Genomic DNA, 19,333 nt, shown 5'->3' on the forward strand with positions numbered 1-19,333 from the left:
CATTGATCATTATCCTTTTCTACATAGTAGCTCTATACTATTCTTCTCAGGGTTTGGTTATCAACACTCTGCACAGTATTCCATGTATCTTTGCACCATACAGGCATTATAATGCTGAGAGTTTTCTTTTCTGTTCCTTTCTGAATGGAATTCATCTTCTTCACCGCTGTCACACACTGGGGCAATGTTCTTGTTGAGTTACCTATCACAATCCCAATATGCCTTTATTGGTCAGTTATCCACAATTCAGACTCCATAAGGCATGTGCAATTTTCTTTTCTATTTCTGTTTGGTCATAATGTGATTTAGTATTTCTTCATGCTTGGAGTGGCCAATCCTTGCTGCCTTCAGAGTTTTGCCAGCTTTTTCATTTAGTATCAACTCTTGACTCCCACTGCATCTGAAACTTAAAACACTCCCTCGAATGTCTGCACCCTGGGGTGGCTTTTACCACACCCTTCATTGACTGCTTCTTACTGAGGTGGCAAAACAGCCTGGTGAACATGCCAGTGCTGGTTATAATGCTGCATTGTGAGAAAGGGTGCAATTTGGCTAAGTTCTTCATTTTTACCAATATAGCCATTGATTATTTTTCTTTTCCATCAGAGTGACATTCATATACTCCTTTTTGTTTGGTTACACTTGAATGTGTGCAGTCCACTCCAATTAGCCTTTGGCAAATATATGCAGCAGTTTACGCTGATATCTCTGCTGGTAGAATCTCATTTTACTCAAATGCTGATACTTAGCGTTTATATAGGAGTTTACATTTTCCTGGAATCTCTTAATTATAAATTATTATTAACGAATAATACCTCATCTCTACAAAACATAGCTAATAACTGGAAGGAGAATGCAGCTTTTCAAACAGGGGAGTTTTGATATAGACCAGGCCGGTGAAATTAGGCCTATCTGTTTGGCTAATGTGGTAGTTTGTGGGAGGTCATGCTCTCCTGACATCATTTGGTGTCAGGTGGGCATGACCTACCAGAAACTACCTGACATCATTTGATGTCAGGTGCAGGACAGATAAAGTCATGGCTCCTTAGTGCTTTTCAAATTCTTCTTTTGCAGCAGGGTTTATATTTAGCACTGAATGCAAATCCCTGCTTTCTGATGGTCTTGGATCTTGCAATCTGTCAAACATGGCTTGCAGAGGAATGACTACTTTTTTTATCTGACCTGCTGGCTCTCACTTCTGATATCGACTTCAGTGTGTCCCAAAAAGAACTGTGACAAAGGTGCAGAATGTTCAAATTGCTCTCTCTGTTGTCACTCCAGAGATTATAGTAATGACAAAAGTACTCACCATTTAGAACTGGATTGAGTAAACACCCTGCTCTGACTTCATCCTGTTTCAAGTTGCCAGTTTTCTTGGGTCTCAGACTTGCAGCTTTACCTTAGCTGGTCTTGCTGAAATTTATTGGTGGCACATGTCCCATATACTGTAATTTAACTATGGAAATGGTGATTACAAATTAACGAAATGATGCTGCCTCAAAACAAAACACTTGATTATCCATCGTTCCTTTTGTTCCTTTTTCAGGATGTGCTTTACATCCATTGAGAAAAGCTTCCCTCTCTCTTTTGAGATGCTTCTCTTTTGTGGACATGTTACAGAATAACTATTGCATACCTGACTGTGCGGATGCCATGTATTGTATTGTAGCTATGATAGTGAAGCCTCTTGCGATGAGTGTGTAAAGGGATGAGAGAGATGTCGTGCCAGAATGGCTGGCCTTCCCTTACTACTACTTTTTGCAAAAGCCATTAGGCCTCTGTCCTTTGTTTGATAAGGGGAGGCATTCTGTACACAGTATTTGTATTGCAGTTCAAAATCAGAGGTACTATCTCCAGTGATTCAGTAGAGCAGCAGGCAGGCAGTTGTCAGTGTTGCTAGGACACGGAAGTGATCATTGATTTATTGTGGGTAGATTCCAGTTGCAATACAGGAATCATTTGGGAGCGAAGATGAAGAGAAAGAGACGGAGTAATAAAATTGCAGCAAGTGGGGTGTGAGAGGCGGGAGAAGATAAATGAGAGAGAAAGAGACATGGGTATCACACCAAAAGAGAGAGATGGGCTTACATGGATAGGGAGAGCAGAACATGGCAGGAGAGAGAGATGGTTTTACTACTTACTGCTAAGGAGTAATCTGCTGGATGAATAAAAATTTAATCCAGATAAGATGGAGATGCTTTGTGTATGTCAGTGTTCAGCTTCTCCTGATGTTGAGATTTTGCTTGTTCTTGATGGATATCTCTTTCCTTTTGGGGGTTTCTTTGGGGTTTTTTTCTGGGTCTGGTTTTTCTGTTGGATTCTCAAGAAGAATGGTTGCAGTCAAGGAGGGAGCTTTGCCCAGTTCAGGCAGATATACCAACTGCTCCCATTTCTGAGGAAGAGTCACGCCTAGTCATAATGCCTTAGTTATTACTTTAATGTGCTTTTTGTGGGGCTGCCTTTGAAAGTGTAAGTTGGTCGAGAATTCAAGCCTGGATGCTTGGGGGATTGTGGCTTTCTGATGGAGAGGCCCTTTGCTGCATCCCAGTATGAGTGTGTGTTAGATTAATCAGCATGTGTAAGAGGTCATTTCTGTAGCCACATCCCAGTGTTGGAACACTCTCCTGCAGAGAGTTTGCTAGATGAATAATTTTTGTGCAGGTGGGCTTTTAATAATTTTTGGTGTTTTAAACTGATCCTGATTATTAATTCCTTTCCATACTGTCTCTGGGCTTGGGTTTTTATTTGATTACTTTATTGTTTGTTAGTTATTTGTTCTTTGACTGTTGTTAGTTGCCTTGAGAAAGTGTGGAGATCAATTATTCTAAATCAAAAGGAAGGAAACTTGGGATCTGTTTGGGAGTGGTGACAGATTTGCCTCGAGCCTTGAGTTTATAAGGAGCAGCTCATTTCACATGCCATAAAATCAGTCCAGAGGACCTGTGTGTTGGGTTGCTTTTCTTGTTGTAGGAGAAGATTTGCTACTGTGTCACAAAAATTGACAGCAAGAAGGAAGTCTATACTAGTGAACCACCTTTTCCCTCAGGGTGGAGTACCAAATTACTCCTTGCAGCCTAAGAAAATGGCTGCTAATTATGATAGGTATGTGTGATCCATTTTTTCCTAATCAGTTTTGTAATGTGAATCAGCCAGACAACTTTCCCCATGACTACAAGGGAGATTTAGGACTTATTTTCCATCGGAAGACATAATGTTGTTGCTGAGTTTTGCAAGCAAAAAACAGTGTTAGATTTGTGTAGTCCTTCTGTTTTCTTGATTACAGTTGCTTGCAGGGCTGAGATAATTTTTTCTGGAGTGGGCGTTCCACAATGAAAGATCACGTTTCAGGTAGCATGACATTTTCTCCAAAAGGACAGCTCATCAATCAATCAATCAATCAACCAACCAACCAACCAACCAACTATACTTTTTGTGGTGAAATTGCAGTCTCTTCCTGGCTCTTAGGGAGGTACTTGCCAAGCAATCAGGGAATTTTGCCTTGCTCATACTGTTGTGAGTTACCTATTTAAAGTGACTGCAACAGCTACTTAATGGGGCAATCAGCAGTGCTATGCTGAACACCTCCTCCTCTTCCTTGACAAGGAGGGAGTGGATCATGTTGCACATAGTGTTGTGGATGACCTCATTTTGAGTACAGTGGTACCTCGGGTTACATACGCTTCAGGTTACAGACTCCGCTAACCCAGAAATAGTACCTCGGGTTAAGAACTTTGCTTCAGGATGAGAACAGAAATCGTGTCCCGGCAGCCCGGTGGCAGCAGGAGGCCCCATTAGCTAAAGTGGTGCTTCAGGTTAAGAACAGTTTCAGGTTAAGAATGGACCTCCAGAACGAATTAAGTACTTAACCCGAGGTACCACTGTATGTTGCTGCCACTTTAAAGATGACATTTTTGTCCCATTCTTTTTTCTCCTGACAGATTGCAGAAGTTGGAAACCCTTTTTTCATGAGATAGATAGTTTCATATGTCTCCTTTTTATGCCTCAGCTCTACTTCATTGTGCTTTCCTTTAGAGAAGTTATTTTTAAAAGCCGGTCTTTCTACCACATTTCTAACAACTTGAATAGTTTGTTTTAGATTGTAAGCTCTCTCTAAATTCTAAATCTGGTGGCAAGTAGAACCTATGCTTTCTTTTAACAAACCATGACAGAGTGTTGGAAAAGCAATAAAACCTATATTATGCAAATTTTCTGTATTCACATTTCTTTTTTTATGAGCAAGACTTACTGTGGACATTTTTTTAATCTTTCTGGCATCCCAGCATCTGAAGTCTCACTCTGTATTTCAAGCACTTCAATTATATGGTTGAAACAGTTACATTTTTTACCATTTTACACTTTTATAGCTCTCTGGTGAAAGCATGTAAGCAAAGTTATTTACAAAAATAATTATGAAAAGGTCTAAAATTGATCCATCCTCATAAACTATGGTTTCACTTTTGTTGCATTTTGGTGATTACTTTCTAGTTCTAGTTTACTTTGTCTTTAGTTGATGTGTTGTCTCCTCTTGTAGGAAAATTTTCATTATGATACTGAAGCAAAACAAGGTCAACTAATAATAACTCTGTGACCTATATATCAATAATTAGGAATGACTCAAGTGAATTTTCAAGCAACAAAAGGTGTGCTAGAGACTTGGGCTGTGGTTCTATACCCATGTGACATTAAGCCTCATTCCCAGTTCTTTGGACCTTCTCAGTAGACATGGGTTTTTCTGGGCGGATTGAATACTGAACTATTAATCCTGAGAACCTACTTTTCTGTACTCTGGATATAAGCCCTCATAGAAAATGGATGACTAGAAGGAATTAAAGTCTAGTGCTAGGGCAGTCTCTCCTCTCTGTGGCTCTAGCTGTGTTTTGTTGGAGGATGAGCTGCTGTTGGTCTGATAGATTTGTCCCAAATACTGACACTTTAACTGAAAGACATGAGAGTGTGATGTATGTAACTTTAAAATGTTGATCTGGCTTAGTAGATTGCCCTTGGACTTGGGAAGTAGCAATAGAAACAAGAGTAAAATAAAAGTGATAGGTCCCAGGAAGCTCGCTGGACGCTCGGGTTGTGAACATGATCCGTGTGGGATGCACGTTCGCAACCCGCAGCATTCGCAATCCGTGTCTGCGCATGCTCGGGTTGCAGTTCTGCGCTTCTGCGCATGCGCAACCGCCGCAACCTGGAAGTAACCCGTTCTGGTACTTCCAGGTTTCGGCGGTCTGCAGCCTGAAAAAACACAACCTGAAGCGGCTGTAACCCGAGGTATGACTGTATAATGATGTTACAGTGTTCAAGGAGGTGGGGGAAATTGCAGCAGTAAAGGTTGGAAAGCTGATGAGTGAGGGAGTGAGACATTTACGCCTTTGAGGGTGCAGTAAACCTGAGGTCACCATGGTAGAGGCATAGGAAGCGGAAGCAATAAATGACATGAGCACCTTTTGTGATTGAAATGGCCACATCCAAATGGATTACAAGTGTAAGAAGAGTTTTGCTTAAGCATTGGATGTGTATTCTAGATCAGCCAACCCTGTTGCTGGCTGATAACTACCTCAGGATCAATCCTGGGTTAAGCATCCCCAGTTGACGCACACCAAATAAGAGTGACCCCTCCAGAATGCCAGTTGGGGTGTTCTTTGGCCTGTTAGCTCCCATCTGGGCATATGGACAGAATCCTTCCCCTTGGGAACAGTTTACAGGGTACCATGATACTTTCATTCAGAGGAGAGAGGGGATAAGGCTCCTTTCCACACCCACACCCCGATTAGACTAAGGATCCAACCCAGTGCTTTTTTCTGCCAACAAGTTATGACAATTAGTCTACAGGGAAATTCCTCCCTGGCCTTGACTACGACAACCAGTTCAATCCACTGCAAAGTCATGTACATATACACCATGCTTCCCTTCAGGCAGGGCCAAATATATACAGGTTGGGAGGGTGGGATGTCTGATGCCGACTGCATTGCTGGAAGGCAGCACAGCCGTCTTTTAAGTTTTGGAGGCAGACCTGAGTGAAGACGGGCTTACTCAGGTCTGTCTCCAAATTCCCGCCCCACAGTCTGGCCTCTAATTGACCAGTTAAAATTCTGAAGGTAGGAAAGTCTCATCACTCCCCATGGCTGACTGATAACGCCTGCCAGCCAACCATGTGGATGGTTTTGCCTCTCCCCAGGTCACCCATGGAAGTTTTAAAGGTTTTATCAATGAAGGTCGGTGCAGGGTGCCAACATGGGTCTCTACAGATTACCAATGGATGAGGCACGGTAGAGATCTACAGTGCATGGCTAAGCTTAAGTTAAGACATTGATCCAACACATGACACACTCCTTGTGCTCTCCTGAAGAGCGAAGCAGGCACAACTATTTGCCATCCTGAGCCTGGGCAAGCAATTTTGTTCTGCTTCATAGAGTTTGAGGCTACAATGTTTGTTTGAGCAGGTGCTCTTGCCTCTGCATCTTTGGAGATGGTGGCAAAGTCAATGGAGATGGCTCACTCTTGGACTTAACTCCAGCTGCCTCACCAGAAGGAGAGGCTTTTTCCCCTAACAGCAGAAGGCACCAGGGTTACATGAACAGATGGTGACATTATGCTTGGGATAGTTGATATCACAGGGGTGGGCCGCCCTCCTAACACTCTGGGTGCTGATGAGGGGCTGAAATGGGAAGGGGGTTAAGAAAATTCCTAGTGATGGCAGCCCTGTATCGGGAGAGTTTTAATGTCTGATGTGTTACAATTTTTAATATATGCTGTAAGCTTCCCAGAGTGGATGGGGAAACCTAGCCAGATGGGTGGGGTAATAATGATGATAATGATAATGATAATGATAATGATAATGATAATAATAATAATAATAATAATAATAATAATAATAATAATAATAAATTTGTTTGGCCTTTTGGATCCCAGCCTTTGTTCTAGATCTCAGTGGGAGGTACTGAAAGCTCAACCAAATCCTGTCTGTGTAGCCACACCATTTTATCTGTATATTTCCTGGTTTGGATTCCATTGTTTTTTGTGATGCTAATATGGGACAAAACCTTTGGGAATTATTCTTGCGTCTACCTAAGTGAAACGTTCCCCAGTATTACTACTGTGATTATATGTGATTATGTGTGATTTTCTCTTCTAACTTTGATAGGGTACTTTCCCACATGGGATTGACATATTGACTGCAGCTGATTATTTTGCTGTTGGAAGCAGAGCGAATTGTTTCCTCAATATAAGGTAAGTCTCTAAATGTAAGCACCTCCTCTACCTTAAATTTATGGGTGACACGCAGATAATTTTGGATTTTTAAAAAGTCTTTCTTGTTCTACATATGGTTGCACGGGAAATTGGAGAACATTGTGAACAATATGTTTCTGCAATGTTCTATGTGAGAAGACTGAGTGAAATTGGAAGTGCTTGTGTTCTTCACTATTTGTCAAATAATTTTAAGTAGAAGTCCATATATATCCCTCTGATTTTTATGTTTAATAGGAGAGGCGCTATTAAGGGTGCCACATGGTGTTTCCTTTTCTTTTACAAGAAATAGGGCCAGTTACAGATAGGTAGCCGTGTTGGTCTGCCATAGTCAAAACAAAACAAATTCCTTCCAGTAGCACCTTAAAGACCAACTAAGTCAGTTCTTGGTATGAGCTTTCGTGTGCATGCACACTTCTTCAGATACCAAGAAATAGGGCATTTACCTACACCAAACTGAGTGGGGGGGGGGAATATTTTTTCTTCTTCAGCGGGTTGCCCTGGATTGTGAGGTTGTCCTTGGCAGCAGGACACAAATGTTGCTTAAGTTATCTCAGTAAATCTACAGTGGGGCCAGGGGCCAAGCAGAGCCCTTTTAGGTTACTATACTAGCCTCTTTAGGTGGAGGCTTCAAGTGGGATCGCAAGCACTGCCTAGGTGTGTGTTACCTTGAAACCCTAATTAAGAACTGAGTACAAAAGTAACATGATGGTGTGGAAGGAAAACTTGGGGGGGGGGAGTATAAGATGGTGGGCAATGCTAAATAAGAGGTAGCTTTAATGTAGATGGGACAACCTTATGTGTCCTCAAGCTGAACACTGTGTTCTATATAGATGTCTTTTCCGGCTCAATTACCTGAGGGAGGGTTTCCAGAAAGAAAGAGGGGTAATGTTACCTTGAGTATTAACTGGTGCTAAGCTTCCTTGTCATGGTGGTCAATATAAATATCTGGGGTGAAAATAGGGTCCTGTTTGCAAAATTTGGTTGGCGATTCCTTCCCTTGATGTATGCTCATCAGTGTTGTTAGCTAGGTACCTATACTGGGATGTGTTTTGCAGATAGTTTCCTAGTGCTTCTGGCATGGAGCTTATTTTCATCAGATTTTCGGTTTGGTGGGAATGCCTTGGATGGCTTGACTGTGTTAGGATCTAGGCAGAAAGGAAGACATTTGACATTTCTGGAGTTTTCATGCCTCTGCAAAACTGGCAGAAGTCACTCCTAGTGAATGTGATCAAGGAGAATAGCCAGTGTATGGTGTTGTTTTCTTCTTAAGAATGTAAGAATATGAGAGCCCTGCTACATCAGGCTAAAGGCCCATCTAGTCTAGCATCTGTTCCTACAGTGACCATCACAACCCCAAGATCTCTTTCCTGCCCAGTCACTGCCACTTCAGACACCATCTTCGTATATGTGAAGCTGGGATTTTTTTAGAGAGGTGCTTTTGGATCTCTTCACTTACCTTGTTTTGTTTTTACCACCCTGAATAACTTTATGCCACCAGCAAATCTAGAGCATCTAGAGCAGAACGCAACCTGTGTCTGCGCATCTGCGTGTGTGCGGGTCGCGATTTGCCACTTCTGCGCATGCGCTTGATGTCATTTTGAGTGTCTGCACAAGCGGCGAAACCCGGAAGTAACGCGTTCCGTTACTTCTGGGTTGCCACGGAGCACAAAAGGACACATTCTACTCATGTAAAAACACGCTGATTCCCGGACTGTCTGCGGGCCAGATTTAGAAGGTGATTGGGCCACATCTGGCCCCCGGGCCTTAAGTTGCCTACCCCTGGTATAGTGTGTACACACACACACACACACACACACACACACAGGGAGAATATTAATGTAGCCCCCTTCTGGTTGTGCTTGTTCATTGCATGCAGGGATTTTGAAAAAGCAACATGGGGGAGCGTTAAAAAATACAACCCCCACTTACTGTTTGAAGTAGTATAGTCCAGAATTCTACCAACCCACTGTTTTTAGTATGCATATCCGTTCTAAACCAAATGTTTCCTGTGCATCAGCTTTGAAGAATATTCTTAAGGCCAGCAGAACCATATGAATTAATGTGCTTACTGAATACAAGTCAAGTAATGGTGAACTGAAGGGAGTCTGGCAATTTGCAGGCCTTGAAGAAAGTATCTTGTTTAGGTATCTGCGGTGTGAGCATACTTTGTTTTTGTTACTTACTCAGTTTCTAAATTACCCTTTTTATTGTCCCTTTCATCCTTAAGCTGTCCAGCCCACACTCTTCCATGGCACTCCACCCTCCCTTTAGTCTTTGCTTTTTTTGGTACACACCTTCCTCCTACACGCAGCCAATTTCCCAACTCTTTTCTATAGCAAAACAAAAACAAGGAAATGTGATGGGTCCGGAAGGCAGTTCTTTCCCATTTTTCTTATGTACTTTCGAGTTACCGGATGAACAGGTCATAATTGGAGGATTGACTAGGTTTTAACTAAAGTACAACTGCCCCATTCCATGGAGAAAACTGATCAGGGCCTTGATTGTAAATTATTTTTTCCATGACACATAAACAATCAGTAATTTTAGAGGGTTTGGCCTACTGTAAGGTATGCTATCCCTTCTCTTGCATCTGTGAACTGTGTATGTTTCACTACACAGATTCTTGTTGCACAAGCATGGGCTTGCAATACATCATGTATGACATGTCCTGGTTTTCAGGTATAAAAATGGCGCCGGGGGAATTTTGCCTAGTCTGCAAAATGTCAGGGAAAACCCGGATGTATGGCAACGTAATGGAAAAAGCAGCAGAAACAGCTCCAAAAGCCTAAAATCACTAATTTGGGGGGGGGGGCGGGTTTCCCCAATTTGGGTTTGTTCCCCCCAAAATGCTCAACAACCTTGTGGGTGTCCGGAATTTTACTTTTTGAAAATGGCAACCCTACACAAGCAGCCCTGCCATGATAGTTTGGTTGATACAGGCTTATTTACAGTATGTTTCAGGGATACTAGGATAAGTTGTTCTGCCTTAGCACAAAATGTTAGACTGGGAGTCCTTCAAACCTTCAGGCCTTAAAATATCCATGATTTTTAGTTTACTCTTTCCATATAGTGCTGTTTAATTAATGGAATGATTCATTTCTATCCATAGAGATTTATCTTGCTAATTTAAACTTTTCAAAAATCTAAGTTGGTTAGCATTTTTACATACATTCTTGGAGGAGAGCAGAAGGTTCTATTTTCTTTCACTTTCTTTTTTTTTTGATGGTCACTTCTTAATAATGTTGACTGTGACTAATGAAATAGCCTTATTTTACTAAGCAGTAGAAATAAAATAGCAAAAAATACCAGGTTCTCTGTTATGTGCCCCAGATAAGCCAGAGAAATGACAAATTTCCCTCCCTGATTAATCATCGCCCCCCCCAGCAATAGCCATGATGCTAATACTTTCTCTACAAAAATGTATTCACACTTCATTTTAGCCAGCCCCTTTGCTTACATGCCTTTTTAATATAAAGTTTACATGACTTAAATAAGGTCTCATTTAATTTCAGCATAGGCTTTCATAATGCTGTGTTGGTTAAAAGCAGAATATTAGTATATGTTTGGGATGAGATGGCAAACATAAATAAAAAGCTTTATGTGTCAAGCTTGACTTCACATATATGTCTATTAAATTCCTTCCTTAACTTGTAAGCCTTGGACAGTTTGAGGTTATTAGGTTCTTGTTGAAATTGATTTTGAAATAACTTTTGGAGCACATTTCTGTTTCTAATTTTTGTGTTTTCCACCATCCTTTCAGTGTATATATCTCTGGGTTTCCTGAGTATACACAGTCAATGATTGATCACCTGGTTAACATGAAGATCAACCACTGGGATCTGTAAGCTTAATTATGTTAATATGTGGGGATTCGGTATTTTGATCAGAAAAGTATAGCTGATTTCTAAATTAGATTCGTAGTGAGACTGCTTTTATTGTTTTCAATTTGTTCAATTTGCTAACATTTGTTGACTTTCAGCTATATCTGATAAAAATCAGGTGTGCTAGTGAAAATTAATTATTAAGACTGGAATAAGTACAAGTACTTAAATGTGTTGTTTTGACCCTAAGAAATGAAATAAGCCTGTGGTTCAGATGCAGCGAGGAACCATTTTTACCTGCCCTGTCAACAAGCAATTGTGAGCCTTGAGCTTACACATCTTCCTTTCCTCTCCTCTCCTCCTCACGTGAGGAGCCACAGTTTGTGAACCTAGATTGTTCTCTATCATTTAAGCCAGAGGTTTTCAACCTTTTGGAGTCCATGGCTCGCTTGACCAACTACCTTCTTTCTGCGGCACCCCTGTGGGGCTCAGGATCGCAGTTATGTTACCCCTTGCCTGCAGAGCTGGCAGCCTCTCATCCTTTTTCAAACACCCTCCCTTGTGGAGTGTTCCGTCAGCCTCCTCCCCTCTCCTTGGGAGTCCTCCGGGTAGCCACGACTGCCACCCCTGGTGTCTGAGCTGCCCGCCCTCCCCAAAGAGAGGTGCGTTCTCGTGCCACCCCACAGGGGCCTGGGCTGAGAATGACCCCAGACGGAGACTGGAGACTAGAGGTGGACATGAGGCCAGCACCTTATCTTGAGAGGCAGCAGGGGCAGCAGCAGGGCTGCTGCAACAAACAGCTGTGCTGTGCAAGCCTTTGGGAGGTAGAGACGCAAGAAGTCATTAAAGGAGGGAGGGAAGGAAAGAAGGACAGAGGCCAGTGTTGCCTGTGGCACCCCTGATCATCATTCAAGGCACCCCAGGGTGCTGCGGCACACTGGTTGAAAACCACCGATTTAAGCAAATCACAGTTCCCTAAATTCCGATATCACAGGGAACTGTGATTCCTTTAAAATCAGGAGCAGAAGGTTCTGCCTCTTCCTTTGCCAAGTGAAATAGGAGAGGGATAGGGAGCATGCGGGCCCAAGGCTCATTCGTGTTGTAGGAAGCCATACTATTTCCCATTCTGGCCTCCTGGGCGCCCAGTGGGGTTAGCACTGCCCATTATCTCGAGGCAGAAACTTTGCTGCCTCCTAGGAACTTGCCTGGCATGCTCTAGTCCATGGGGTCACGAAGAGTCAGACACGACTTAACAACTAAACAACAACACAGGAACTTTTATTGATTATGTTCCTGAAAGCAGCTTCAGTTTTAAGTTCCTCCCTTTAGCTTGAAGCAGCAGCACTGGAAATGTCATTACTCGTGAACTAGGTGTTTTTAGTTCATATGCCAGCCTTATAAGCACATCTGCTGCATGCTTCCCACCCCCCACCTCATTCTCTCCCCATCTCTCAATCTTTCAGTGTTATTCGAGATCTTTCAACCAAAGCTCTGCATAACATCACACCACAGGCTCCAGAATATATGGCAAACGAAGGTGAGTGAAAACAAGCTTATGATCTAAAGCACCTAGAACATTACTGCAAAAGCCCTTAATCCTATGTGCTTAATAGAGAAGCAAACTGAATATTTCTAGCAACCAAGGTAATTAAGTGTCTCTAACAGAGAGAGAAATTTATCCTATAATAGGTTAAATGTTAAAACTCATTGTCTTAAGAGTAATGTTCACACACTGCAGGCTTTTTGTGGCATTAGAGTAGAATACATGTGCTTGGCTTGTGAAAAGATTTTGTATTTAGCATATGAAGAAATGTGTTAACTTCTTTGGGAAATTAAACCAGGGAACTGCAAATGCTAGTCATTTACATGCTTTTGCAAACTTCTCAATGTATGTAAAATGAATTCAAGATAGCATTCTCAAACGTGAATAGTAAGCAACAGCTATTACTCCTTTTTTGTCATTTTATTAGGGATCCAGCATCTAGTCTTCAGACTGGAAGGGGACAATTTCTTGTCTGTCTTTAAATTTCTAAGTTATTCATGTTTAATCTCTTGCAGTTTTACCAAAACTGCTGCCATTGGCAATTGGCACAGATCTTCATACTCGCCACGGAGCAATTCTGGCCTGTGCCGAGATCACTCACGCCTTGAGTAAACTAGCAGAAGAAAATAAGAGGTAAAAAGACAAAATCATTACTGCATTGTTTCTATACATATTTTTGAGACTGTAGTGAAACACAGTCTATAAATTGGGTCAATAAATAAATAAGGCTTGGAACAAAGATGAATTCTTGTTGACTACCATTTCCCCCAATGCATTATGGTAGAGTTCATATTGGCATTTAAGCTCTGCATACTAGGGACTACTATGATCAGAAAGAAAACGAGGGTAGTAGAAAATTAAAGAAGAAAAAATAACATCATACTCTTCTTATCTACATCAGTGGTTTTCTTCACTGTGGGTGGCATTTACCAGGGTGCATTAATGTGCCTCGGAAAGATAATGTGAATTAGCTGGAACTTATTTCAGTGAATTAGCTAAGAGATTTAAGAAAACATAAATTCACCTAGGAAGGGAGTTAAAAGCTAGAATTGTTAATATTTTAATGGCTATAAATATATTCAAGAGCTTTGGTTATGAAACAGGTAATACTAGATAAACTAAGGTTACCAGATGTCCCCATTTTGCGGGAACAGTCCCCAGATTTACAAATCAGTCCCCATACAAAATCCATTGAAGTTGGAAAGTGTCACCAGATTCATTGAAAATAATCTGGTAACCTTAAGATAAACTTACTAGTCAATACATGATGATCTCACAGGTAATATGGGAAGAAATACTTAGTGTTGGTTTGGAAGGTTGTGTGAATCTGTCAGGAACGCTGGTGGCTTTAGAAGTTTGACTGACACCTTAGTTTTCAGAGAGAAGAATAAGCACCTATACTTTCCAATTAATGCCTTGCCACTGGCAGATAGTTTTCTAGGACTCCCTCACACGTGACAGAAAGAAGCTCATATAGTATTCCTCTGATGTGGCTTTTAACTTTGCAGATCCATTACATCATATTTGGATGAAAAAGCCTTGGAAGGACTTAAACAGATTCATGTGGAGGTTGGTACAAATTCTGTCTTATGAAAAAGAAAATGTTTTTGCACTCTTTAAATAGGAAAGTTTCTTTTGTTAAAATCGACAATGTAAAAATTATTTGGTGTGTGTGCATTGTTAGATGGCATGCCCACCTTCATGCAGCTTACTGAATGTTTGAGGGAGTTTCCCAAAGTGGACCATAGCCCGACAGCTGTGGCTGATAGGACAGATCAATGGCAGCTGCACAGCTGCATGGTGGTAGGGAGGTAGACTATCTGCAGCCAGCCCTGCAAAAACTGGCAGGTGGCACGTTCTGTTGCTCCTCTCAATCTGCTGCCTGCACCAATGGATTTCCCTGGCTCACAGAAGAAGTGGCTCACCAGTAATGCAGACTGGAGATATATTTAATTTTTTTCCATAATGTGCTGTACAAAAATCTGTATGAGATTTGAAATGAAGTGGATTTTCTTCTTCAACATAAACATGCAGAGAATTACCCTACACTTAGAATATTGTATGTACGTGGGATCTATTACTGGAGCTTCCTGGGCAGTAACAGTATAACTAATATTCTTATTAGGAAAATAGATACTATTTTTTAGCCATCAGTGATAAAATCTATATGTATGATCAAATATGAGTGAAACAATACCGGATTATGTCGCAAAAACTTAATCCTTGCACTCTTATAAAAAAATACTGTGTACAGTTAACATATTTCTGTGGGGTGGAGTTTTGACTAAATTGGTGTTTCTCAGCCATTTTGAAATGGGACCTATTGGTAAATTTACATAACCTTTTGGGATCCAGAATCCCATTGTTGTGTGGGCCACTCAGGAACACATCAGGAACTAGCTGTGGGCTATAACTTGCAATTTGAGATTCACTGAACTAAATAGAACTTCTTTATTCCATATCTAATACCAGTTTTCTCTTACAGCTTTGCCGTCGTCAGTTGTATCGGTAAGAAAATTAATGCCAAGTAGATTGTTTCAATTGTAAGAACAAAGAAAAAGCCTCATAAAATACGCAGTCCACAAAAAAGCTTGGGTGCCTACTTTCATACTGACTCTGTGCATGGGTGTGCTGTGTTTCCTAAGCGTAAGCATAGCTTGGCTGGCATGTGGCCACAGCAGAACTTGCTGCTTGGAATAGAGAGCATGACTGGAGCAGCCTGTCTTACAAATTCTTTTATGATGCCCATACATAATTACAGCCCAGTGGAAAGTGTGGCCCTGTCTTATAGCAACCTGCATAGGCTCTCTGGCATCTCAGGAGATGTGCAACAGGCAGACAAGGGGTGCCATGTTGAGACCATGACCAGCTCAAGGTATTTTGCCACCCTAGGCAAGGTAAAAAATTATAACCAACACCTTCCTTACTCTGTCTTGTACAGTAAACACCATGGCATTGGTCCATGAAGTAGCTAAAAGTTTCCTGTGATAATTTAAAGCCTCCTTCTCTTGATGCTTCACTTTGTAACATTTAAAATTTGGAACATCGATGAAGTGAACTGAAAATACAGAGCCTAGAGGCAGACTTAATGCTTCAAAATTGGAGAGTCTGTTGGGAAAGGATGTAGAGACAGGAAACAACTGATACACTTTCAAGCTTTTAGAATTCCCACCCCCCTTATATACAGGTCCATTATATACGTCACAGCTGTTTTATTAAGAACAATTCCGAGTTTGGAAAGGGAGAGGAAAGTATATACCAGATGTGTGTTTAGTTGCACCTTTTGAATTGTCTTTCTGTGTAGTACATGTTCACTTCCATGTTTTTGAAATGTAAGACTGAACCAGAATTTCTGGGAGCAAAATGACTATTTTAAATACAAACCATTCTTTGAGACAGCTTTCTTCATTTCGCACATTGGTTAATCTGCCTTAGTTCATAATACGTTCATATTTATAGAGGTATCACACTGGCTGTTATACTTTCTGTAAATTCTTTTAATGTCAGGGTGAGGCTAGGGTATAATTGACTTTTTCTCACAAAATGCAAGCTTGCATTTAGCAGTTTCATTAGATTCTTAATAGTGCCTTTCTTATCAATTAGACTTCAAACAAGCATCATGTTTCTCTTCAACGTAGTACTTTGCATAATAGAGTTATTCACTTGTGAGCATATTAACATAGTTTCAGGATATCAAAATACCTTTTAAATGGTATATAAAATATTCTGCTTTGGATCATTTTGTAATAGCAAGCCACTTAGCTTTTAATAGGCAAGCACTCTGCTAAACAAGCTGAACTTGTTTTCTGAAGAGCAATCAAGCTGAAGTGCCCTGAAGGTGCTCAGCTGAGAAGTGGTTTCTTGGATTTTGAGAAAGTGTGTCGTCAGCCATCTGTTGAAGAACATACAAAACATTTTTTTCCATGGTTTTCTTTATCTGTTTCTGGAATGAAGATTTCTTTTACAGAAATAGGAATGATATGAAACACTTTCTCAGAAGAGAGTAATTTGATTTCTGTTTGTTGTGTAAGTGAATGATATCAGCAACAGCAATGAAGTCACATTACCGAGTGATGATCTGTATAGATCATGTGTAATGCATCGTTTAGAGGCAGTGGATTAAGAAGCACTCTACTCTCTCAATGAAAATTTATTTCATTGTATGGCACAAGGCCATACAATGAAATAAATTTATTTTGGCTATTAGATAAACCAAAGAATTACTACACAAAACAAAGCACGTGTGGGATTTATGAGATTAACTTCCAAGTCTTGAGACAGATGAGTTTTATAGGATAGCTTGCTCTCTTTTGTCTCTTCCTCTGCACTCACTGCCACATCATGTAAAAGGTTTTACATAAAGCAAGATGAAGTGATAGAAGAGTTAATTTATTTTTTATTTTGAATCTTAACAAGACAGAAAAGAGAATTTTACCTTTCCTTTCCTTTGTATTCCTCGTAAAGATAGTGATTTGAGATTTTCAGCCAATACTTTTTCCTTTTTCCTTTTTCAGGGGTTTAGGTGGAGAACTAATGAGGCCAGCTGGTATGTCACACGACACACACACACATTTTTAATCCAAATGTTTATTATATAGCATTCTGTGGTATTATGCATTTCTCTGGTTTTTTGACTGTAAGTAAATGTACTTTGGAAATAAATCTTGCATCTTGAACCTTCCTCATTTTTTCAGCTGCTACACCGGTTCACCAGGCACACTGCCAATCCTTCCTTCAATTTGTACCCAAGGTCAAACTTCCCCCTTTAAACCATACCTTGTCCGCTCACTCTACCCTAAAATACCTCCCCCAATTTTTTAAAAAATGCAGTGCAGATAAAACACAAACAGGTTCCATATTGGTAGTGCTCCTTGGTGGCATTTTAGCAGCCACCATAAAACTGGTATCAAGGAACACAGACGTCTCCCTCCAAAAAGAATGATTTTCAGAGGGGTTCTCATGTAGCCTGCACATAGGGGCTCCATTTGAAGAAGCTCTATACAAGCAGAATGTTCCACACTAACATTAAGTCAAGGAGTACTTGGATGCACTATATGCAGAAACCTAGGGAGCCTTAATTTGGGGCTTGCCTGTGCCATTTCTGTATGCTTCAGTTGGTAAGGTTGGGAGTAACTTTAGCTACACTAAAGTGTATAGACCTTGTGCTAGAATAGCTGTTAAAATACTTTTTGTGCTGATCAGTATGCATATTCACAGTGCAACACATCTACTGTGTAGCAATACCAGTATGCCTGTTATTACATTTGCTTGAGCTCTGACCCTGGTGTCTGTATAATATATATGTACAAGATCCACTGAACTCAGAGGACCATATTTGACACAGGATTGTTCTCTGCTGTTTTCAGAAATTGTATTCTCTTCATTTTCTTCCAGTCTGTGCTTTAATTGAAAAGTTATCACTTTCAAAAATGCCTTTTAGAGGAGATCCCATAATAGGTAGGTGATGTTTTTGATGTCTTAAATTTATTCTGTCTTTTTATCTGTTGAAGATTATAATTGCATTCAAATGCACAGTCCTCTTGATTTCACTTGCCAAGAATATGGCTCACAGAGATATGCTTATTTTCTATCGTCACAAGATGTTCTTTAGGGCTGTGAATGTCCTAACATGCCTTTCATGACCCAGTATTTTTGCTTGTTGCCTCCTGCTGTCATTGGCATCATGATGCTATGACTGTGTTTGTCATATTCAGTTTAATTCAGAAAAGAATTGGCCAAATTGAGCCCCTCTTTGGGCAAAGAATTCCTGAATTGCACAGGGTTGGACTAGATGAACCTCATGGCCCCTTCCAACTCTACAGTTCTGTGATTCGGTGAAATAATGCAATACATGGAGGGAATTGTATAGGGTAATGTCATCTGCAGGAGACTTGGGACAGCAATTCTACCCCACTCAACAGAATGTTCCGTCTATAACAGAATGCTTCTCTCAATCTTAGTTATAGTGGGAAAGGGAATCCTGGGTGCCAGGAAAAGGCCTTTGTGGACCCCCGTGATAGATGATGCACCAATCTCAAAAGCAAATTGAAAACAAAGTTGAAAGCATTTAATTTGGGTACAAAAATCCATAAGGATGCACACTTAAATTTGCAGAGATCAGCTGGAGTTTTTTGAACACACTCTGGAACCTTTGAATCTATTAAAAGTTGTTGTTTTTTAAAAGGTGATGAATACTGGTATGTTTAATTTTAGGTAACTAATGTATTATCAAACATGCTTTCTTTCCCTCTAGCTGAATGGCAGTCGCTCATAAATGACAGTTTCAAAAGTCTCCACCTTGTTTCAAGCAATGCAAAGCAACAAATAAAGGTACAGTTTGCTGTATCTGTATTGTTGTTGCTTGTTTTGATAAAAAAGAAAACATTCATATTTTCGTATTATGAAAGTTGCTCTCAAGGTATTCTTAAATTACCCAGGTGCTGTATATAACAGAACACAAGAGCACTTTGGGCCTGTATTTCCATGTGATCTAAATTAATTGTGTCTGTGAAAGGACAGAACCTCATTTTCATCCTGAAGTGATCAATTTTATATTTATAAGGAGGGTGGCGCTGTGAGTAAAGCCTCAGTGCCTAGGACTTGCCGATCGTATGGTCGGTGGTTCGAATCCCCGCGGAGGGGTGAGCTCCCGTCTTTTGGTCCCAGCTCCTGCCCACCTAGCAGTTCGAAAGCACCCCAAGTGCAAGTAGATAAA

At 40.7% G+C, this 19,333-nt stretch overlaps 1 protein-coding gene across 4 annotated transcripts in view; it reads left to right on the forward strand.

Annotated features, from left to right (window-relative positions):
• Nucleotides 1-19,333, forward strand: part of TBCD (tubulin folding cofactor D) — a 122,147-nt gene that overhangs the window by 74,391 nt on the left and 28,423 nt on the right. For all 4 annotated transcript variants that reach the window (XM_081848643.1, XM_081848646.1, XM_081848645.1 and 1 more), the window contains exons 18-26: nucleotides 7,148-7,233; nucleotides 11,015-11,095; nucleotides 12,539-12,612; nucleotides 13,134-13,251; nucleotides 14,127-14,187; nucleotides 15,104-15,126; nucleotides 17,133-17,164; nucleotides 18,013-18,075; nucleotides 18,872-18,948. In XM_081848643.1, coding sequence (XP_081704769.1) covers nucleotides 7,148-7,233; nucleotides 11,015-11,095; nucleotides 12,539-12,612; nucleotides 13,134-13,251; nucleotides 14,127-14,187; nucleotides 15,104-15,126; nucleotides 17,133-17,164; nucleotides 18,013-18,075; nucleotides 18,872-18,948 — 615 coding nt within the window. The remainder of the gene's footprint in view (nucleotides 1-7,147; nucleotides 7,234-11,014; nucleotides 11,096-12,538; nucleotides 12,613-13,133; nucleotides 13,252-14,126; nucleotides 14,188-15,103; nucleotides 15,127-17,132; nucleotides 17,165-18,012; nucleotides 18,076-18,871; nucleotides 18,949-19,333) is intronic.

The sequence above is a fragment of the Podarcis erhardii genome (genome assembly GCF_964252035.2).
Source record: "Podarcis erhardii genome assembly, chromosome: 2".
In the NCBI taxonomy this organism is placed as follows: Eukaryota; Metazoa; Chordata; class Lepidosauria; order Squamata; family Lacertidae; genus Podarcis; species Podarcis erhardii.